Source organism: Amphiura filiformis, chromosome 12, assembly GCF_039555335.1.
Source record: "Amphiura filiformis chromosome 12, Afil_fr2py, whole genome shotgun sequence".
NCBI lineage: Eukaryota > Metazoa > Echinodermata > Ophiuroidea > Amphilepidida > Amphiuridae > Amphiura > Amphiura filiformis.
In genome coordinates this window covers 14,263,122-14,288,295 of record NC_092639.1, presented here as the reverse complement: position 1 = coordinate 14,288,295, position 25,174 = coordinate 14,263,122, and the positions used below count along the sequence as shown (strand labels likewise).

The 25,174-nt window shown below is 37.6% G+C and overlaps 1 protein-coding gene across 1 annotated transcript in view; it reads right to left on the bottom strand.

Moving 5' to 3' along the window:
• The window catches only part of LOC140166652 (uncharacterized), a 172,689-nt gene that overhangs the window by 86,334 nt on the left and 61,181 nt on the right, over nt 1-25,174 (bottom strand). The window contains 13 exon segments of the mRNA XM_072190151.1: nt 1,271-1,557; nt 2,341-2,589; nt 3,015-3,170; nt 4,457-4,601; nt 6,122-6,268; nt 7,505-7,686; nt 9,304-9,448; nt 13,996-14,324; nt 16,579-16,782; nt 18,858-19,070; nt 20,407-20,502; nt 23,103-23,387; nt 23,679-23,782. Coding sequence (XP_072046252.1) covers nt 1,271-1,557; nt 2,341-2,589; nt 3,015-3,170; nt 4,457-4,601; nt 6,122-6,268; nt 7,505-7,686; nt 9,304-9,448; nt 13,996-14,324; nt 16,579-16,782; nt 18,858-19,070; nt 20,407-20,502; nt 23,103-23,387; nt 23,679-23,782 — 2,542 coding nt within the window.

Genomic DNA, 25,174 nt, shown 5'->3' with positions numbered 1-25,174 from the left:
AATAGAACAGATTTCTGTATTATATTTATTGATATTGTTTCTTTTATTACATAAGATCGAATGATACGAAAAGAAAGTAGGGCCTAATGCTTGAATAAAGACAGAATGAAAAATGTTTGATGAGCCAAAGCCAAGCTAACGGTTCGTGAGGATGATAGTAATTCTTTCTTTCTTTCTGTATGTCCCTCTCTTTCTTTCTTTTATTCTTTCTTTCTATCTTTCTCTCTCTTTCTTTCTTTCTATTTTTCTCTCTATCTTTCTCTCTCTCTCTTTCTTTCTTTAAAAATATCATTTGCAATATATAATTAGACATGTTATTATTTATCATTATTATTTTTATTTTCATGCCTATTTAATATTATTATTATTGTTATTAATATTAATAATATTATTATTTATATTATTATTATTATTTATCAATATTAATGATAATATTTTTACTATAATATTACTTTTTAAATCATCATTATTGTTAATTAGTTAGTATTATATTTTGTGTAGCATTATTATTATTATTATTATTGTTATTCATTATTGTTATAAATACTTTAACTTTATACAGTATAAAAAGCAGAATTAATTGAATTATTTATTATTATTCATCTTTATTTCATTTCAAATATGCGCATGCGTTAAAACTAAAAGCGGTGACCTGCTATGCGGGATATAATCTCTAATTGCCCATCGGTACTTGGTCAATTTCGCGGTCCTTACAAGTAGAGCGGTGCTCTTCTATGCGGGGATAATTGCCTATCGATTGGATTGATCATGGATAAATGTATCGGCTTATCTTTGGTGGACAATAGAATAAGCATTTGATTGACAAGGTTACCCCTGCGTCCCCTAGCCGCTTGTAAGAATATGGCTAGTACACAGAGCATTAAAGATATGAGCAGATTAATAAATTATAATATATACGTCCCACCATATTTTCTAGTTCCATATTTGCTAGTTAAGTAAGAGTTGACCTCTAAATGACCTCTGACCTCATACACATGACCCTTGGTATCCCTAATAAATGAGATGCGATCAACCAAAATGAGTTATTTGTTGAGCAAAATCATCAAAATTCAGTTTTTGATTTCATCATATGTGCCATTTTCAGAGCTTTATTTGGAAGAAAATGCTATCAAAATTGTACTTTAAGTTCCAGAGATATCTGCATACCATCTAGTCCATATTTTACTTGTTGGTATACCTTGCTCTTTTTCTTTCTGGTAATAAAAGTGCTTTTTCAAAAGAAAACTTAACATCATGTAACAACAATCACCTGAAAGGTGTTTCCAATGCCAGTGTCTCTAATAGTATCTGCTGAACTCAATATGGAATAATCATCTTCTACAGATGGGCTACTAGGGTTTCTCTCCTGGACTGTCGTGCCATCCCAACCACTGTCTGTAGCAGACGTTACTAGAAGTGTCCAGCCGCCTCCGTTACGTTCCATATCGCAATATGCGTCAATGACAGATGAGTCGACCAGAATGGAGTAGATGCCATCGTATACAAGGTGGTGACGCAATTTAGCGACAATTTGATGAACTAAACAAGACGTATATTCTGTGAAGAAAAAGGGATGAGTAGTTAAAGTTTGACATGCATAGGTTTTGTTTTGTAATGCTTGTATAATTTTTTAAGTAATAAAGGGCGGTGTTCATCATGTGACAAAAACATGGCAAGTTTGATGTGAATTGGTTGGAAAAGGATTTATTCTGGTTAGGTCGTGATTTGATGCATAAAATTGGGCAAAATGCCTGTTTTTGAGAAATCTAAGACACCCAAGACACACCATTTTTCATCCAAATATTTCTTTTCCACAGGCAACACAGCCAAATAGGTTTGATCTTGGGATTGACTGTTGATGCTACTTTGATGCATGTTATTTAACACCAATTAACCCTACCGCCCCAGTTGCTTTTTGACGAGGGGAAGGAAAGAAGGAAGAAAGAAAGAAGAAGAGAAAACTTTTTTTCTCGGGGGTGGTTTTGAACCACTGACCCCACTGCACAGGCCTATCTTGCCACGGGGTGTAGCTTGCCCGGCCAAGCTTTCCGTCGCCATATGACTTTTTGCATGATGATGCATCACGTGGGATACCTGATTGTGCCTACGCTTTGTGAATTGAGGTTTTTTGATGGTTAGTTTGGTTAGGGTTAACTATTTAATCAGAATTAATACTAAAATGGTATTGGACATCGACAATACATTATTACACAAAGATTAAATGTTATAACAATTAACAATAGCCAATCAACTGATACTTCATAAATAATCGTCCAAGCATCGATGGTTGATCGAAAGATCAAACAAATTTTGTTCCATTGCTTAAAAAATCAACCATACCAATTTCATAATAATCCACCATTGGTGTATCCTCCACGGCTGTGCCATTGAAGGTTGACGACTCATCCCAAAACACGCATCTGTCTTCTAACGTATAGAAGCTGAATGCCTGGCAGTTCTGCATATCTATATCATAAAGACACTGCTCAGCACAATCCTCTGGTGCTGTCATGCCTTCCAGAACTTTTATGGTGTTATTGAGAGCTAGACTGGTATTGACGGTTTGGGCGCTAAAGAACTGACTCGGATCTGTGTAGGAAAATAAGAAAGAAAGAACATTTACCAATCAGAGTAAAAAATGGAGGCATATCATATTTTCACATGAGTTGAATAATTATAGTAATATAACCAGAACACACTTTTTAATTTCAACCAAGGATACAGGGGTTTTTCAAAAAAATGCTGAATTTCTCTATACCTACATGTATTTTACCCATCAGTATACCAATTTACACCCAAATTTACCCTACTTGGGGCATCTAAAGGCACTTTTGTTCAAATGCACCCAATTGGGTTATTCTCCACCAAAAAAATGCACCCATCAATATATCAATATCTCTGAAAAGGTCCAAGTTGTAGACTCGAGTTATGCGACTTGTCATTTTCTTCCACCATGGATGACATGCATACATGGTGAAGTATACCTTCTCCTATTTAGTTCTCTGATCACCTACCATATTCTCTATCCAGGAATGGATCTCCTCTGCACATCAATCCTCCATTACTTGCCGCTGGTGAGCCACAGGTTCGACTCCTGGTTTGGTAGCCTTCACTATTACATGATACAGTACAGCTTCCCCAAGATGACCAATCTCCATAACCACCATTAACTGATATTAAAAGAATAAGGGATAAAAGATGTATATAATCATGATATTAATTAAAAAGCAGTGGTGTAGTGGGGCAGGGGGCAAAGGGGGCAGCAGCCCCTGTGAGAAGTCTTTCCCTCACCCTCTTCTCCCCTGTGGCAGCCAATGATACATGATAAGGGCACAAAGTATGAGTATCTTTTATCTCACCATTTCTTACCAAATAAAGCCCTTAGGTCTGACATTATAGGCTTCCTCATGAGACTTTTTGCTGACTTAGGTGTCATATTTTCATGGACACAAGATGGTATTTTAAGATGGCTCTCAGTGATTTTCATAGGCACTTGAATCCAGGTCCCACCTGATTTCAAGTATAGTATCTTTTAACAAAATTGTGTGAAAGACATTATGCTCATTAAATTTGATCTCCCCTTTAACTTTGAAATCCATTTTTGTAATTTTAAAGTTACATTATTGTGTATTTATGAAACAAAATTCTGACGAAATATCCTACTTCAAAATGTTATGATCATCCCTATCATTGACCGATTTTGTGTAAAATTTTCCACTTTTTATGTGAAATGCAAATTATCCTGACTATGTTGTTTTCTTTCACACAATACCTCAAGCTTCTTCCCACAGCAATCAGCTGAACTCTCACAAGACAGATGCTTTGCCAATCGAAAGCCATACACCCCTATGGAAGACATGACCTTAATCTTCCACCCCATTCAGGTAAGCCAATATGAAATCTACACCCCCCTATGTGGGAGATTAGGGTAGAGTCTGAAGTTTACCGTTTTCTAAAATCCATTTTCTGTGTTGTAATCCGTGTTGTAAAATTTGTAAATCCATGTTTTATGAATAAAGCTTAAAATGTATAAACAATGATTATGAATGATATTAATGTCACAATAAAGTGTTCAATATCGCGATCAATATGCTCTGCTTGGAATATTCTCACAATAATAGGCCGACTGTTACGATGTTTGGATGGATAGGGGGGTCATGCCTTGGTAATATACCTTTATTTCGGTATTGTTAAACAGTATTTTTATCATAAAAATTGACACACACAACTCAAAATTGTTTTTAACATTTGTATCTCTTATGTTTTAAGAATTTTTGTCACGTCATACAAAAATGTCATTTTCCATGTTGTACCTCCAATTCCGTGATTTTTTTCTGTTTTCCGTAAAACAGAAAACTTCGGACTCTAGATTAGGGTCATGTCTTCCATATAGGGAGTGTAAGGATTTCAACTTGAATAGCCCAACAAACCTGTAAATCAACCACAAGAAACTCACCCATTTCCAAGGTGCCATACAGCTCCAGCCTTACAGCGATATCTCCAGACCAGGTCTGGGGTTCAATCCTCAAATAGCGTACATTATTAATGGGCTGAAGACTGTGTCGAACGGGTGTATATTGTTCATAGTTTCCAATAATTAGCTGCAAAGGAAATTTATTTATCACATGATTATAAAGACAAAATGCCAGAATAGTTGTACTAAACAAAACCTACAAGGCCCCAGTAGACTACTACATTTTTCTACAGGTACCACTGGCTGAATTATTGGCTTCTAAGAACTTGTTTTATTGGTCACATAGAAGGCTGTATCATGTATTGAGCCAATCAGAGATGTGCATGGTAAGAATAGTCAGCATGACTGAAGAGGATCAAGCTTAAACTTGCTAAGATGTCAAATTAGTTTGTTAGATGATCATTTTATAAATTACCCAATCAGAAGGTCTGTCAGGAAAACAGTAGTGCCCATGGAATTCAGTTTACTGTGCTGAATGATTTGAAGAATGTAAGTTACAATTTGTAAAGACAATGGGAAATAATGGCCAAAATAGGGTTATCATTGATGTTTTTTATTCAAAGAAAACAAGATTGTGGGAAAGACTACAAATGTTGAGGACTCACATTATGGTAATGATAATGATTTTATATCCAAGAATCACATATTTTGGCAAAATACATACCTTCTGTGGACTTTTATTTTGAAAAATTACTCTAAAGAAGGTTAATATTAGGAAATACCTTTTTCTTAAAATCAGTGTTTTCAACCCTTAAAAACATCACATGCTATTCACATTCACCCCAACACAGAGCATCCCTTTCACTCTTTTTGTGTGAATCATATTATAATTAAAGATAGAGATTTTATCACCTCTATGTCACTGACACTTACGATCCTTGATTGGTTTACACAGGTTAATAGCGCGTAAAAGGAAGGCCGATTTATCTGGTGCTGATCGGAGAAAAGGAATTGCAGCAAATGGTGAAAAATTACGTACTTTTACAAGGCAAAAAGCAGCTTTTTTAGGCATTGTTGACATGGTGCCTTCGCGAAAGAAAGTTTCCTACTATGAAGACCTAACTTTTGAGATGGTTTGCATATTTGAAGGCGCAAAATTAACAATAAGGCGCCCGGTTATACCGCCGCGTTCAGCAAGTCATCATCACGACACTTGTAAACAAACCAAGCTCGAATTTGATTGACAGATGACGTCAGACGCGATAAAATCTTTTTATATTTGTCTTTAATTATACCTGTGTGACTCCCTCTGTAAACAAATTTAATGCTTTTCCATTATTTCACCCCTAAGTTTGTTATCTTGTACAGTCCAAAACTGGATGTTGTTCTACAGTTTACACAAAATGGACTATTCCATTTGAACTCCACACTACCACTGTGGAAGATTTAGCTGAAGTCTTCCACAGAGGGAGTATAAGTTTCAACTAGAATAGACAATTGGGTAACATCCATTTGAAATACTCACTCTAGTTGCAGAAGATAAAGGTAAAGCCAAAATACAGGGGAAGTATGGGTTTCAAAATGATGAACCCTGACTAAAAATGATTACATTTGAAAAAACATACTCTCCCTGTGGAAGATATTTCCAAAATCTTCCACAAGGGGGAGCATGAATTTTAAATGGAATATCCCAATCACTCGTCTTACCTCGGTGCCATTAAAACCATGCTCATAATACCTCCAAGTTGATTCATCCATTGATGTTTTCAAGTAAAAACTTGTCACAAAATAATCATAGTTGTAAGGTCCACCTATTTTAATCCCTTTTATGGTGTATGAATCAACAAGGTCCACCTGTACAAACAACAACAATCAACAAGTTGCTAATCGGCTATTCCAGTTGAAATCCATACCCTATGGAAGACATGAACTGATTTTCCCACACAGGGGGTGCAGATTTCAAATGAAGTCACCCATTTCGGTAACCTCCATTTGAAATTTACACTCCCGGTGAGGAAGATTTAGGTCATGTCTTACATAGGGTGTAAGGATTTCAACTGGAAAAGCCAAATTCACTTCATGTGATGACAATACAATATTGTCATTGGGCATGAAAAACTTTCTATGTGTCATTGGCCCCTGAACATGTATAAATCAAAACGTCTTATGTAACCTGTTGACAGTTTTGTATTAAACACATGTTTAGGGGCCACAAGCACATAGGAGGTTTTTCCTGCCCAACGACAATAAATATATGCAGGTCCTATGAAATACTATGTGTGTAGTGATTACAGCCCGCTATGTTGAAGGTTTGCTATGTTGATACTTTGTTATGCTGAAAATAAGGTTACCCTAACCATAACTCTAACCTCAACCCAAACCTAATTTGACATAATGAACCTTATTTCATATTTGACATATATAGTAAACCTTATTGTCGACATAAGAGTACCTTCAACATAGTGAACCTTGGACATAGCACTGCATAGCAGGCGTACACCAGTGTAGCTGTGTGTCTCTACATGCATGGTCATAATAGTCATAACATAGTCCTGAAGCAATTACATTATAACGATATATAGGTTGCAAGTTGTGAATAATCTCAATCATCTGGGAATTGTAAATGAGAAAGTGGATTCATTCTTGTCTACTAGATTCTCAACATACCTGGGAGCAACCAACATTGCAGTCATAACACTGACTGCAACATTGGTTGCTCCAAGGTATGTTGAACATCTGGTACACAAGGATTACTTCACTCTCTCACAATGTAGGTTGCATGATTTACTTTCCTCTGATAAATGTTGGAAAAGCCTTCCACTAATTTCTTTGAGCAACAAAAAAAAGTTGACAAATTCACACAGAAATGGATGACTTAAAAATTGGTTGACTTTACTACAATATTAAACTATCACAAAAAAATAACACAAATTTGGGTGTGTGCTGACTTAAATGATTTATCCTGACAATAGCTTGTTTCATTAACAGAATGAGTAACCCAGGTTAAAGAAAGGAAAACAAACAAAACCAATCAAGCAAACACACAAACAAACAGAGATCAAACAAAAGCGCTCTCAAATCCTGACTGACCTGCAACCATTGTAACACATCTGTACTTGATGGCATCCATGCATAGTTATCATGTATGGTATAATGACGATGTCCTATACGTGCATTATCAGCTACATGTTCTGAATTCAATTCGGTGGACGCTGACAGTTGACTTGTAGCAATACTCCCACTGCTCATGCCTAAATCTATACCATCATAAGCTGGGAAGAGAATACAGAATATTTGTTAGTCATCTTAAAATGTAGCAGTATATAAAATGTGGGTATCAGTGAATAGTTAGCTTCATGAAAAGACCTGCAGTGGTCAGTCATTGTCCTTAAGGACATTCCACATCCCAGTTCCAGCAGTGCAAGCTCTGCTCAGCTGACTCTAGTTCAAGGGTCTGCTAATACAGAGGCATTGACTTGGCACGCTGGTTTACGCCATTCATACCAGCTGTTCCTGGCCTGAAAGTAGGATGGAGTGCCAATCTCTGATGATGGCTTAATTAAATCTACCTCTGAGGGAAGTGGGACGGTTGAGCCCTTAAACAGGTTTAACCCACCAGAGTCTGGTCCTAAGTCCAGAGACCTCAGAGATACTTGCTTTGGGGACACAACGTCTGAGGATGTCCTTATGAGCTCGCCGCACTTAAGCTGGTGTGTACGCAGGTGCTCGGGATCATTTTGGCTGATGGAGTTCATGTCAGCACTGGAATATGCTCTGGGGGAAGCGGGACGGTTGGGCCCTTAAAACCGGTTTAACCCACCAGAGTCTGGTCCTAAGTCCAGAGACCTCAGAGAATTGTTTGATGCCTACCCAAGACAAGGAGACATGCAGCTCAAGAAATAATTCCCAAAATAACTTCAAAGAGTCATTATAATTGAGTGCTCATCTGTATAAGGGTGAAATAAGGCTCCAAAGGTGACTGCACTGGTGCTCTACCAATGAATTACTTCTCCCCCAATCATATCCTCATGAATATGTCAGATCCAATCATACTTACAATGGTGAAACATGATTGAATCCCTTTCAACAATGAAAACAAGCTAAAGATTGTCTAATTTACATGGTTATTTTAGGAGGAATATTGGTCATTTCTCTGTTGATATCAACAATATTAAAAGCTAGAGAATAAATGGCAATGTTTAGGCACTACCTCCAAAATACTGAATTCAACTTGTATTTGTAAGCACGTATACGCACACAGGTTCCAAGTATGACAAATTTAATGTGCTCACGCATCACACATATGTGCACTTCCATTAAATTGCGTTCACGTATACGTTACTATAAAAGTGTGGAGTCATCACGGATAAACAATGGTTGGCTCCTAAGGTATAGGAAAAGTTGTTGAATATAAGTTATACAAAGGTCATGTGCCTTTAAACATTTACTCACATGTATTGCATTAAAACCATGAGGTACATGTACCGTATTTCGTCAAATAGTCGCCCCCCCTCAAATAAACGCCCCCACCACTTTTTTCAACCAATGTTTCAAAAATGCCGATATTTCCATGCTATCTTGTGTAGTAAGCTTACCAAGTTGCCCACATGGTTGCTAATAGCGTCAATAATTGGCGAAAATCTGGATTGGAAACCCGGAAGTGAACCAGAAGTCAGTGTTCATAGTTCGTCATTTTAGCGTGAGTTTTAAGTTTACCTAATGATTTGAACGTGAATTATCGTTCTAAAATTGACCTTGAATAAACGCCCCCCCTTGGGAAAATGTAACGCCCCTGGGGGCTTTTATTTGATGAAATACGGTATATGTATTATGATCAAATTAAAGTCAATTCAAAATTTAACCCTTTGCTTTTTTTGTTGTATACTTACATGTGAAGCTGCATCCTAAGAGTTCAAATCGCAAAGAAATGTGGCCATACCAACCAGTGATGTAAATTCGTACATAGCGGGCGTTCAATGATGACGGAAACATGTTTGTTACTAGGGTATCTCTATCTGAATTTGCTGTAAAATACTGAAAATGCAAAGACAGAAACATTACAGTTTGAAGCAGCACTAAATCCTCCTCCTCCACCTCATCATCATTTTCAATTTTTTCGTCTATCATAGGACAATATTATACAAATATTGAATGTTTATGAGTACAATGGTAAGAATATTTTCATGAGGTAAAATATAGACTGTTCCTTTCAACGAGGCTTTGAAGTTGAATTGAACAGTTATATTTCACCAAATGAAAATAATGATTTCAACTGGAATAGCCCAATAGGCAAGACTCATTGAATGATATGGAATGGCATACACACAGTTGGCCCGAAGCACTTACGAAAAGTGTGCTTTGCGTGACTGATGCCCACTTCTTTTTTTACTTAAGCAGAGCGTAAGTTTGACAAAAAATAAACTAGACATGTACATAACTGTGGTCTAAGACCACGAAAACAGTCGTTGTGTGACCCTTAATGACATTTGACCCCAAAATCTCTGAACACCCCATTGACATTGGCTAATGTCAATGCATGTGTGCACGTTGCATCACTCTGCTATATGTTATTTGTGCCCGAAGAGGCATTTTGCAGGAATTTCGTTTTAGACTGGAAGTGACCCCATAATAACCTTTGACCACAAATAAAATAATACCACGCATACACTGGGTAATAACAATTCATGTATAAACATAGGGCCTACCGTTACTGTGCTATGTTTTTCTTGGTTAATAAAAATGTTTGAAGGTATTTTGTTTTATATCGGGAAGTGACCCCTTAATGACCTTTAACCGCAAATCTGTGAACACCCCATAGACACTGAAGGTCTATTACCCAGTGGGTAATAACAATGCATATGTGCAAGTGGCGTTACTGGCCTGCGTAATTTGTGGGAGAAGAAGCATTTTAAAGGTATTTTTGTTTTATACCGGAAGTGACCCCTTAATGACCTTTGACTCCAAATCTGTCTGCACCCCATAGACACTGGGTAATAACAATGCATAAATACAAGTGGCGTCACTGTCCTACGTAATTTGTGGGAGCAGAAGCATTTTAAAGGTATTTCGTTTTATACCGGAAGTGACCCCTTAATGACCTTTAACCCAAAATCTGTGAGGACCCCATAGACACTGGGTACTAGCAATGGATGTGTGCACGTGGCATCACTCTGCTATATGTTATTTGTGCCCGAAGAGGCATTCTGCAGGAATTTCGTTTTAGACAGGAAGTGACCCCATAATAACCTTTGACCCCAAATAAAAAAAATACCACGCATACACTGGGTAATAACAATTCATGTATAAACATACCGTTACTGTGCTATGTTTTTCTTGGTTAATAAAAATGTTTGAAGGTATTTTGTTTTATATCGGGAAGTGACCCCTTAATGACCTTTAACCGCAAATCTGTGTACACCCCATAGACACTGGGGGTCTATTACCCAGTGTTTAATAACAATGCATATGTGCAAGTGGCGTTACTGGCCTGCGTAATTTGTGGGAGAAGAAGCATTTTAAAGGTATTTTCGTTTTATACCGGAAGTGACCCCTTAATGACCTTTGACTCCAAATCTGTCTGCACCCCATAGACACTGGGTAATAACAATACATAAATGCAAGTGGCGTCACTGTCCTACGTAATTTGTGGGAGCAGAAGCATTTTAAAGGTATTTCATTTTATACCGGAAGTGATCCCTTAATGACCTTTGACCCAAAATCTGTGAGGACCCCATAGACACTGGGTACTAGCAATGCATGTGTGCAAGTGGCATCACTCTCCTATGTAATTTATGGGAGAAGAAGCATTCTAAAAGTATTTCGTTTTATACCGGAAATGACCCCTTAATGACCTTTGACCCCAAATCTGTGAGGATCCCATAGACACTGGGTAATAACCATGCATGTGTGTAAGTGGCGTCACTGTCCTACGTAATCTGTGGGAGAAGAAGCATAATCACATTTTTTACCCCTATGACCCCTACGTGACCTTTGACCCCACAAGTTTCATGTGACATGTAGGGGCATGGTCAATGATAGTTATGACCAAGTTAGGTCAAAATCGGTGTAAGCATGTCAGTGCTAGAGCATATATAAAGGTCGACAGAAGAAGAAGAAAGAAATAAAGAAGAAGATCCTGTAAGAAAAAAGACACAGCCGTAGTCAATGGCTGTGTATTAAGTTTGGACTATTATGAGTTGAAGTGGGTAATGGTGAATCCAACGGACAAGGACACAAAACACATCAAGGATCAATAAATGATACAAGAGGATACCTTGAATACATGTGTCCTGATCAAGGCGAATGAGTCACATGTCGACCCTGGTCAAAAATGAGTCTTATATAATTTTTTTATGTTTCTAAAGAGGACATTTAGAGCTTTCAGAAACTGAAAACCCCATGTTGACAGACTTTTCTTTGCGAACTTACGTCAATTTATCAATCCCTGAAAACAATATCAAACAAAAGAATTTTAACACTCTCTTTGCCAATATCTCAAAATCAATATTAGTGACATCCGACTCATTTCCCTTGATCCTGTCACATATGAATAACTGAAAAGAAAAAGACCAAGGTACACCAACTTGACTTGGTGAAACAAGTTAAATACAGACAAGATGGTATGTAGAGGGGGACAAAAAACAGCAAACGTAGGCATTAGAAGAAGGTAAAGTTCGATAGCCAAAAATGACCAATACAAAGGCCCACAAAATTGCTGAACCTGCAAAAACAACAGGGATCAATGGGAATACACAAGTGCACCAGAACAAGTGATGAAAATCACTGTGCACATAAGCAGATACCATAAACTAAACAACCAATGCAGGCACAAAAACAGGCAAAGTTCAACGCCCAATAAACTGCTAATTCCATAGCCCACAGAAGTGTCAGGAAAACACTGGAAGTGATCAAAAGTACACTGGAAGTGATGAAAATCACTGTGCACATAAGCAAACAAACAAAACCAACAGACAAAAAAAAAGACATTTCAAGCAGATAAACTGCTTTCTTCTGGGACAGACAACAAAATATAAAATCAAACAGCGAAAACTACATGCTGTAGTTAAAGGGCATATATATTGCTCGGACAACATCATATCATTGGAAAACTAATAATATGAGGACAATGAAAATGACTGCCTCTTTTGAGAAAATAAGTCATTTAAAATTGATATTCCGCTAAGTAGTGACTTTCTTCGAACGAGACAGATTTGTCCTTGAAACTACAGAGACGTCATGATATGAACGTTGTGAGAGAATGGCCAACACTGTCAATGCACAGAACATATTGTGTTGCTTCCGGTGTTGTTTCCATCAGAAAAAAACTCTGAATCAAGTATCAAATCAGGCAAATTTTGCCTTATGTGATTTTGACGGGATGTGTTTCAACCTTTTAAACTCCCATTAATTTCAAATCAAAGTGTAAGCACTGAGCAGCTGGTTAGTTTGTGGCTAAAATTTCGCGTTCAGCTTGCAACGTTTCAAAATTAATTCTTGCTTCACTTGAAGTCTACTCATTTTGTGATCTAAATGTGGTTTGTGCCGCATTTTTCATTGCCATTTTTTAGTGTGTGTTACCCTTAAAAAACACCTTGACCTAGTCGGGTCAAGTTCAAATTGGCCGCCATTTTTAGATCATGGAAATTTTATATTCGCATATTGGCCGCATGAGAAGGTAGCGGATAGCGTGCTGTAAATGATTGCATAGAGCGTAGACACAAAAGATTTGATGTAGTGGAGTGTGTTTTCTACAGGGACATAGCAATAGCAGGATTTAGTTGCTACGCAACTATAAGTAGGTTTGTCAATTGACTGCCCACTGACTACGGTTCTTGTCAAAGTGACGGTCCTAGACCATTCGGTCCTTTTGTCCGCTACCATCCCCATTGTTACCACCCTGTTCCTTATCGTGACAGTATATGGCCTAATGCGTACACATAGCAAAGTTCTTTAAACGTTCATATAATGATGTCATCAGTCTGTTGCATTGGAAATCAATATTTTGCTTCGAACGCTGAAAAGGGCTGTACGAGCCGGAATTTTACCAACACAATTTGTCTTTTTTCAGGAGAAATATGAATAAAAAAATTGCAACAAGTGTCAACTTGTAATGTAATAATTACTTTCTTTGAATAAACTTGTTTTTGCAATAGATATGCCCTTTAAAAAAGAAATTCAAGTCAAAAATTGAAGGCAAATTCAAGAACTCAGTAGCAAACAAGACAACAAGCTCAGAGCAAAATAAGCTGCATCTTTACTCAATGAAAGCATGTTCACTATAGTTTGATCAGCTCATAATCGGGCGGTCCTAATAACATCATGGATTAATATAAATATATCTTATGTGGAGAATTGTCTTGTGACATCTCGCCAGAAGTATTACAAATTATTAATTGAAATCCTATACTTTGTCTACTTTCTTTAACACGTAAAATATAGACCAGGCAGGTCAACTACATCACTCTTAACATGGATCTACTTTTCGGCGTAGTGGTAAAAGCCTAATAATTCCCGCTGATTACGAGCTGATCAGAGTATACAATATTCACTATTACAAATTGAACAAAATCCAGATAACTCACCTCATCATTCCCATCACTATCTGCGACAGTTGTCCATGACGACGCATCATCACTGTATTGAAACAGGAATTGAGTCACCCATTGATTACTATCGCCTCGTCCTTGTGTCACAACCCCTGTCACTTTGGTCGTATTAAGTAGATCCACCTGGAACCATTCCCCTACTTGATTTGTACCAGCACACCATGATGATGCTTGACCTGAGGATTGGTAGAGCAGACGTGCCTGGTTGACATTGTGATTTGAGCCTCCATAGACGCTAGACGCCGACAGCTGACTGTCTGTAATGGTCCCATCAAGCATCCCAAGATAATTATCACATTTTGGTTCTGAAAGAAAATTACGCACATATTTTTCAGCTCATGTAGCCTGGTGGATTAGTCCTGTGTATTTGAGCACTCGCCCCGCAAGCGAGAGGTCTGGGGTTCAAGTCCCAGCACAGGCAGGTGTATCTGGAATTTTTACTCTGGTTTATTTGCCAATACATGTTATGTTTCCACTTGTAATTTCATGTTTATTGTACTAGTGTGGATACAATATGTCCAGTGTTGGCATTATTTGGCACTTTCTTGTCAATGTATAAAGCCAGTGTACTGCATAACTATAGTAAGGGACCATAGGTGATGTAAACTGGCCTCAAAAAGAAACTTATAATTTTTAACAAGGTCATATCTTAAAATCCTATCCATAAAAATGAACAAAAAAAATTGCACACAAGATTACTTCAATACTCTACTATAAACACATGTTAGTAACCAAGCAGTTGTGCAACTGACACAACAGTAAAATGCACTGACACGGAGCAGCTTCCGGGACCACATACACAGGCAAATAATTGGAACCCAGCTAAAGAAATCTGTGAGAGTGCGTACTAGATCCTTACACAGGTGATTATTTCAAAAGAATAAGTGGAATAGTGTGGAACGAGCTGCTTCTACTTTTCACACACTTTCGTCAAAAAAACAGGTCTTGTTCCATACTTTTCCATTTAACTCACAGATTTCTTGTGTTGGGTGCCAATTATTGGGCTGTAAATGTGGTCCAAGAAGCTGTTCCATGTCAGTGCATTTTGCTGTTGTTTCAGTTGGACCACTGTTTGATTACTGACCAGTGTTTAGAGTAGAGTATTGAAGCAATCCAGACCTGCCAAACTACCGAAGTCAGAATGAGGGACATTGAGACCAAAATCTTGTACAATGTACATGCACACAAACCAGGTATCGACAAATTCAAAGATAAATTCAAAGACGGAGTGCAATACTTTCAGAATTCAGAGAAGGATTTGCAGGTCTGAATTTATCACAATGGACTAAAGAGAATGCTATAGCAAATTTTAAAGAGATATTTTCATCATTTTCTGTTGTTCTTACATTTAAATTTGCCATCACTGAAATTTTCAGAAAACAGGACTGTCCCTCATTTTCACTTTGGTAAACCCCAAATGAGGGACAGTCCCTCAAAATGAGGGACAGTTGGCAGGTCTGGTAATCCGTTGTACAATTTTTGTTCATTTTTATGAACAGGATTTTAAGATATGACCTTGTGAAAAATTATAAGTTTCTTTTTGAGGCCAGTTTATATTAGGGAATATATATATACAGAAAGGCAAGATACAATACCAGCTGCAGATTGCTATTGTGGCCATCTGCACAGATACACTGTTGATAAGGTAATTAATTGGCTGGTACTATGCAGTACCAGTGTAGTACCATTGCTGGTGGGTCCTGTGCAGCAGCATTGATACTATGTAGGTACTCTGTGTGTACCAGTCAGGTATCTTGGTGGGGGGGTACCTGTGCAGGTGGGTCGCAATAGAAATCTTGTAGTTTATATTAAAAGATATTAACAGATTGTTAGGTCAATTTGAGGGTGCTGAGTTCAAATCCGCTACATGTAAAAATGTTAATTTATTTTGTAGAAAGTGATCAAATTCTCATTTTAAAGGGTTTTAATTTTTAATTTGGTCAATAATATAGTAATGTGGCTTTAGTTCTGGTGATATCCAAACATTTTAGCCTTGACCATACACTTTTTTTTATCGTTTATGACTTCCTAGATCTTGATCTTCAAAGAAAATGTAGATTTAAAGTAACCAATAGCTTTATAGCATTTGAAGAGCTTCCATTTTATACAGTCACATATAGGAAGACTAGTTTTAGTGATATGGCCCTTAAATGATTGGGTTATTCCAGTTGAAATCCATACACTGCCTTAATCTTCCACACAGGTAGTGTGAATTTTGAATGGCATTACCCGAATGGGTGAAATTTTTAATTTGCCGGTAAATTAACAACACTGACTTATTTATTTTTGTTTATCCTTTGTTTGTTAGGCCTCCACACTTGTCTTGTTTAGTTATGTGTGTGGCGCAACACTTTTGCAGGTATTTGCCTTTTGTTGCATCTCCTCCATTTTGTGTTTTTTAATCATTTTGGTGTTAATTATGTATTCTTTGTACTTTTGATGGAAATAAATTGAATTGAATTGAATTGAATTGAAATCTACACCCCTGTGTGGGAGATTAAGATCATGTCTTGCATGGGGGTGTATGAATTCTAACTTGAATAACCCATAGCTCCTTACCGATTATAACCTCACAAAGTGACATAATGGTGTCTTCTTTCCACTTCTGAACGAACACATATCTTGCTGCCCTATCACACTCCGCAGTAAATGATGCCAATCCTGCTTGAATGAGACCACCACACAGGTTGTTGTCTGTCGGGATGTGACTCACACCAGCTCGTACCACAAATGGTGTTGCCGATGGCATGGAGTAGTAAGAATCTGTATGGGGATAGAGGTTATTGTATATGTGACCCGGCAGCACAAACGAGCCGTAAATTCCCTAAATTGTATTCTGAGTTACGGTGTAAAATGTGTACGAAGGTCATATTCATCGGTAACTTAAGCTGGCCCGACATCCGTCTCATTTCGATAGTCAAAAACTAATCAATAATCCTATTGTTGAAGTGGATAATAAGCTTCTACCTTAGATGGCTATAGAACTTTTAATAGCTCTGGTCTTTGTTTGCTTATATTGCTAAATCCTGTTCAAGTGGTGGGTTACCAGGCATTGTATTTTGTACAGGTATGCATAACCAACAATTAACAATTAGAGAACTTTCTTAAACCTCGTTGACTTGGGGATGATTTGAAATGACCGCCAATTATGACTGCTTGATATTTATTGCCAACAATGTGGAAAAAGAGACACATGAAAAAACGTAAAAAGCTATAGTTTTGTTGAAGGAGCAAAGTTTAACAAACCATAACCCCGCTTCTGGATATCGCTTGAAGTCAAATGATATACCATTTTTAAGTTTATGATGTTTATTTTTAAACACAAAATAAAACAAAATTGACCGGGGGAGGAATTTACGGCTCGTTCGCCGTGGACGGTCACATATACAAAATAAGATGATTTATCATGACCATTAATTGACATGATCAATGGAAATTAGTCTAATGTTGAAAATGTATAATTTAATTTTTTTACATTATTTACAAGCCCTTCAAGAATGGTACTTTGATGCAAACCATGTGGAAATTGAATTTCTGGTTACCATGGTATAGGCAAAAAAACACCAAGCTGTAAGTTGATGAAAACATTAAGAAACAAAAATAATTTGAGCACTATTTGCCAATAACTCAAATAAAAACCAATATGTGACACGATCAAGGGAAATGAGTCAGATGTCGCTAATATTGATTTTGAGATATTGGCAAAGAAAGTGTTAAAATTCTTTTGTTTTATGTTGTTTTCAGCGAATGATGAATTGACGTAACTTCACAAAGAAAAGCCGTATCAACATGGGGTTTACAGTTTCTGAAAGCTCTAAATGTCCTCTTTAGAAACATGTGTAAAACTCATTTTCGACGAGGGCCGATATGTGACTCATTCCCCTTGATCATGTCACATATTACTAGTGACACTAGACTCATTTCCCTTAATCGTGCTACATATCATAGACTATAGGCAAAATATCTAATTCTCGATCATGAGAGCTAACTTGGGTATGCACAAATGTTTGCCAGTTTGCGAGCGTACTACACAAATATCGCTGTGCTTACGGCGCAAACACAGGTTTTAAGAATTGACCAATCAGTTTTCAAACACGGTCTTCGCTAGGCAATTTACAAGGTCAAGGTTCCGTCATGTAGGTCTGGTGATCGTGTTATTCCACAGATAGTGTGCTGACACAAAAGGCACATTCTCTCATGATCGAGAATTAGATATTTTGCCTATAGCCTGTGTGACATTGTTCATGTTTCAAAAAACATATCAAACAAACAAACAAAACATATAGTTAGTTGACTACTTAAAACATGTTCTACCTTTCTCGTAACATAATCAACTATCATTATCAAAATATAAAAGGTTTTTTCCTTTTAAATAAACCTAGTGAATCTATTTTACTTTATATTTTGATTGCACTACATCAGCTAATGGGTACTCAATTAGCAATGCTAATCTCAAGGGCTCCCCAAGTACAAACAACCAACCAGAAAGGATTGGGACAGTCAATGCAAAAGAGAAACTTGTACAGCTTCCCTTAAATGTGTGTACTGCCCTCAATCCATCCAATATCATATCAACACTGCTAGACTTTGGCTTCATATTACATTAGGCTATTTCAGTTGAAATCCATACCCCCTATGGAAGACATGACCTTAATCTTCCACACAAGGGTGTGAATTTCAAATGGGGTTACCTGATGAATGGGTGACTCCATTTGAAATCTACACCACCTGTGTCGGAGATTACGATTGTGTCTTTCCATTGCATTGCAACTGGAACAGCCCATTTCAGCTAGAAATACAAAACAACCCAAACCAGTGTCACATTGAGCTAAACTTACCAAAACAACTGCCAGCAAAAGCTTTGACTTCACAGAGAGTCATTGCAGTAGTACCCGATCTTTCGAAATAAAGGTAGCGACCAGCCAGGTTACAGTGGATTTCAACTACTTTATTGTTGTTAATATCATCAGTAGACAACGCTGCTGCACAAGATGGGTTATCAAAGTCCGGATCGTCTCCAATTTTGGCAACAAGACCTTCAATTCTCTCCGCTGTATCAATTAAGAAATATCCATAAAAGGAGAATAATGTTAATAAACATGAACAAGAAATATAATTAAAAGGTTATTCCACAATAAAAACAAACAAACACACAAACAAACATTAAGTAGATCATTTCAATGGGGGCACTATTCTTTGCCATATTTGTTGCGATATAACTTGATCTATGTCACAGCAGGTGTGTTGGGAGTTGTTTTTGTATGTCGTCTCATGGCCAAATATTAACTCTCTCCATGCGGGTGTTGACTGCAGACGACAAGTTCTATTTTTTTTTTATTCACAAATTTCGGAATTGTAAATTTTCATGACCATATTTGGAATTATCATGAAAATGCACTAAAATGAGTACAAACAAGTCTAGTATTGGTTCAGTGGTTTTTGAGATAGCTCTTAGTAGTTTGAGAAAATATCTTAAAACTTGGAATTTTATATTGAAGCATATGGCTAGCACGCAGAGCAAAGAGCTTACTTATAACAGGAATATGTGACATCTAATTGTGAGAGTCTACGGGTAATGCCATGATATCGTGTTCAATGTCCAAAATCAGAAAATCAGCCGTATCTTTTCAAATATTAGTATTACCTTTTCTTTTTGTACCTGACAATTTTGGTATTTTGTGCTGCTATAACTGGGCTATTCCAGTTGAAATCCATACACTTCTATGGAAGATACAACATTAATCTTCCACACAGGGAGTGTGAATTTCAAATGGATTACCTGAATATGAGTGATCGCATGATAAGTGGTTCATTATATATGTTAAGAAATGAGGTACATTTTAGCAGTACCTCTTTTCTTATCATAAATAACATACCGCTTGTCTTGAATCACTGAAATAACAGTGTAGTAACCGGATTCCTTGCCCCTATAATATGCATAACTTTTGTTACCAGTGTGTTATTATTTTTTGAGAAAAAATGCAAAAATAGTCACAAATTTATCAAGTGGTGTAGTACCACCTTAAGGTAATTCTCTATTTATTTAGAGAATAATTGCTAGAATTTCTACTATCCTCTCCCCTTTGATAGATAACAGACAGTCCCAATATTTTAAGTAGTGGGCAGCCAGCATCCACCAATCTTTAAAACAATTTTTATAGATGGCTATGTGTATAATGGTTCAACTTTGTCAAATAATAGCTTATTTATATAGTCTAGGAAAAATGGACAAGTTCAACACCCATGTCTAACACCATGGGGTATTAGTATAGACCCTCTAGATCACTGCTATGCGGCAGCAGGGGACTCCAATTATAGGGTACATTAGAGGTCACAAAAGGTCACACAGGGTCAAAAATGACTAGATGTGTATGTAGCTTTACTCACGGCAGCAAGTTGCTCTGTTGTAAATGACAACGGATCCAATACACTGACTGGTGTGTGTGTCTAATGCCCACCACTGACTTGAACTGGTAGAACCATCTTTAAGACAAGAATAGAAAAAGATAAATAAATGAACAATCATGACCTGGAATTCCCTCAAACACAGCATCAAAAACAGTCCTTCTCTTTCCCCCTTCAAGCACAATTGATAGAAACATATTGTAAGTCAATACACTGCAGACATCATTCAAATTAAGGCAAGGTGGTTATCAAACCCTTTTGCGATCACCTGATTTTGCCACTATACCCTCAGCCTTAATCTATGAGATAAAGTAGATTTAGTTTATACTACCCCACCCCCACCATACACTATCTCATAATTCCCTACTCCACCACTCTACCCACCCAACCCTACTACCCTAACACCCCAATCAGATCCAACCCCACCTCACCCTTACCCCATTACCCTCACCCAACTACCCTCACTACCTAACCCTACCAACTGACCCCACCACCCTACCCTACCACACCCTGACCCCAACATCCTTCCTTACCATTCCTACCACCCTACTCCTACCACCCTGATCTATCCCACTACTTCTAACATTCTACACCCACTCTACCCCATCCACTACCCCACAATACTGTGACCCCCACTAAAATATCCCCTCTACCATAACCACTTACCACACTACCCCATCCCTACCATCCTATACCTACCCCATCTCTAACCCCTACCAACATCCTTACCCACAGGTATGGGAAATTATTGTGTGCTCAGTGTCACACTGGAATCAGCCTTCGGGTTCACCCGCTATGACACCCATGAAAATTTCCCAAACCATACTTCTGCTTCACCTAATAATTTATAATACCCTGTATTTATTACCTGTATGTGTACATTCGGAAGTGCTATAAGCCATGCTGGTGCTACCATCAATTGCTTTTGATGGATAACCACCCCCATCACTTCTGTAAGTAACTTGTGTTGCGGTACCTCCAGTCAGATCTATTTCTGTGAGTAATAAATAATTTTAAATGAATGTTAAGTTAATGAATGAGTATGAATGAGTAGGGGTGAGTTTGTGAGTGGGTGAGTGAGTTCATGAGTGAGCAAGAGAGCGAGAGAGGGAGAGAAAGAGCAAAAAAACAAGTGAGTGAGAAAGAGAAAGAAAGACAGAAATGAATAAATGAAAGAAAGAAAGAAAGAAAGAAAGAAAGAAAGAAAGAAAGAAAGAAAGAAAGAAAGAAAGAAAGAAAGAAAGAAAGAAAGAAAGAAAGAAAGAAAGAAAGAAAGAAAGAAAGAAAGAAAGAAAGAAAGAAAGAAAGAAAGAAAGAAAGAAAGAAAAAAAAAAAAAAAAAAAAAGAAAAAGAAAGAAAGAAAGAAAGAAAGAAAACACACCCACCCACCCCAACATATATACATAAAGTTTTCATGAACATTTACTATTGATGTGGCCGAATAAAAGATACACAAAAAATATCCTTTCCAGAAACAGCATAGCTAAGAATCTCATCCGAATTGGGAAATGAGGATGCATGCACACTCCAAATAAAACACCCTACCTATGCCTGCCGGAAACCATGGACATTATATATTGCATCAATCGAGAATGGCTGAATCAACAACAAATCAGCAAACCGAAGACCAAAATGGCATATTCTGTGTGTGCATAGCACGAAATACACTTATACCAACCGAGGTTGATATATTTACTGCATAATAGCGGACCTATCTCTAAAATGCATTTGTCATGCAATCGCTACCCAATCGCAGACCTCCGCAAAGAGAGGTCGGCGCTGGTTTGCAGGTAGTATAGGTCCGCAGTTTAATAAAGTCTTGTGAGTATCCTCGGTTGCAGGTAAACATGCACACCCCCACACAAGCATAAGTACAAAAGTTGTCATGAACATTGGCCCAAACATAATCTTTGGGCACGAAAAACCTCCTATGCATCTTTAGCCCCTGAACATGTTTAAAGCAAAACCTCCTATGTAACCTCTTGGCAGTTTGGTTTTAAACATGTTCAGGGGCCAAAGACATATAGGAGGTTTTTCCTGCCCAAAGATGATGCAAAAATGCAGGCTTACCTGAAGCAGCACAGCCCAGAACCTCAGCCCGCATACTAATATGTGAAAACCAACTTGTTGGAACAATTCGCAGGTATTGGATGGTTAGATAGGTAGGAAACATGTTAGTCACATGCGTGTCTACATCAGTATTCCCGCTAAAAATCTGAAAGCAACAAAGAGAAAAAAACCAATAGCAGCATATGACATTTAGATTTGTTCAAACAAGAGTATCCAATGTTTATAAAATGTGACATTTAGTTATGTCCGGAAAGAGGAGGAATTGGACAAATGAAAACTATGTTCCTTTAATGTAACCTCTGCATGACCTTTGTGCTCCTACTTGTGACCTTTGACATTTCCTTGTGATGATTGAATCCATGATTCAACTCAGTGGTATAGACAGGGGGAAGCTCCCCCTCCCACTTGACAACTTGCTACTCTGCCACCCTGTGGTTTGCCGACTGTGTGATTTTTAGATTTTGAGGCATGATTCTTCCTGTGTTAGTGATCGCTCCTGTTTACTCCGCTAGTATAATTAATTGATCAAGTACTGGCACTAAACAAAACATTAATTTTACTTACTATATCATCATTATTAGCATCCTTGATATAATTCCAATAGCTACCCTCTCTGCTGATAGAAACCTTATATTCCGTCACCCATTGAGTGCTTCCATGCCTTCCCTGTGTGATAACCCCTGTCACATGAGTGTATCCCCCGAGATCAATCTGTAGGTACTGGTTTACATCATTTGTACTAGCGCACCAAGACAGCGCATAGTTCTCTACGGCAACAGTTTGGTCCAATCGAGAATTCTTAGTGCTACAGGCTGAATGAGTACTAGATGCAGTGATTTGACTGTCTGCTATTGTACCATCTTTCATTCCAAGATAGTTGACACAATGTGAGTCTGCAAAGATTTGAAGAAAATAATTAAAATGTAATGATAATTTTGGAGAGATACAATAAAGACTTCAGCTACATCACTACTTAATTCTTCTTAATATCACCTAATATCATTGCCAAAAATGTTGAAGAAAAAGTCAGTCAATTATATTGAGCTAATCAGTCAAGTTAGCTCAATCGATAAGGCGTTTGACTATGGTGCGAGGCGTTGCGAGTTCAAACCCGGTGGTGGTTAGAAATGCGCTCTCGTGTAAAAATTAAGTTAGCTTGAAATTCCCCTGGACAAGGAACTTACTGCTAATTGTCCCATTGTAACCCATACTGAACTCGGGGAGCTGATCCTGGCTGCTATGGTCTATTGTGGAAAGTTTAGGGTATGCACCTCTTAGCTGTAAGTCCCTGTGTTGTTGTTCAATGGTTTATGGAATGATGTGGGGCCGTAGTTGCCAGCAACAACCTGTAAAGTGTGCTGAGGCTTGTGGATCAACATCTAGGCACTGTGCCTGTGCGTAGCGCAATGTAAATCACTGTGCTTTTTATTTTTGGCGATCTGAATGGGGAAAGTGTATGGTTATAGAAAATCAAAATTGATTCTCCAAAAATGTTGATTTTTTTTTGGTAATCTACATCACCACAAAAGTGACATCAGAATTAAAGTGGGCTATTCCAGTTACATTTGAAACTAGAATTTCGCGGTTAAAATGACCTTCACATTTTTTGCCTCACTAAGATGGCTGTTCCCACCAAATTTCATGAACCTGCAGCAGTCTATGGCAATTTGACCCCAGATGACCCTGAATGACCCCAAAATGACCTTGACATTTTTGCCTTGTTTCAGTGGTCGTTCCCACAAAATGTCATGAACCTGCGACAATATATGGCGATTTGACCCCGGATGACCCCAAATAACCTCACAATGACCTTGCGATTACGCAAATTTTGCGCTGAAAAACAAATTAGGTCAAGAACCTCTGGCTGTGCTACTCTGCCAAGTTTCATCACTGTAGCTCATACAGATCTCCAGATAATCTGTGCACAAGGTTATTTTGCTTGATATGCATAAATTATGCAAATTAGGTACTTAATTACCATATTTTGCAACAGTGGCCTATGTAGCACTGTAATACATATAATCATGCATAACTCACAAATGCAAAATTGAAATGAACTGAAATTTTGGGAATAAGCTTTTTTCATGGATATATACTGAAAAATGTCATAAAAAAGACGATGCTAGGATCACAAAATCCTCCTTTAAGATCAATGTATTAATATTTGAATATTAAAATAAAAGAAGTACACCACAGTTTTTTAGTTAAACAGCTAAAACTGGAAAAATATGGCTCCTACCATCCTATATGTCTTAAATGGGATAGGGAAAAGGCTATTGTGTTGAGTAATTATTATGCTTTCTACTGACAAAGGAGCTGGGTAAACAAAGAGAGTCCTTATATGTGACCGTACAGCATGAATGAGCCGTAAATTCCCTAAATTGTATTCTTTTTAATAACTGTGGTCTTTGTTTGCTTTGGCTAAATCCTGTTTATGTGGTGGGTACCAGGCATTGTATTTTGTATAGGTATGTATAACCAACAATTAACAATGAGAGAACTTTCTTGAACCTCGTTGACTTAGGGATGATTTGAAATGACCGCCAATTATGACTGTTTGATATTTATTGCCAGCAATGTGGAAAAAGAGACCAGTGTTGTAGTCGAGTCCTCATCATCCGAGTCTGAGTCCGAGTCCTTGGTGTCCGCGTCCAAGTCTGAGTCCCTGCCAATTTATGAT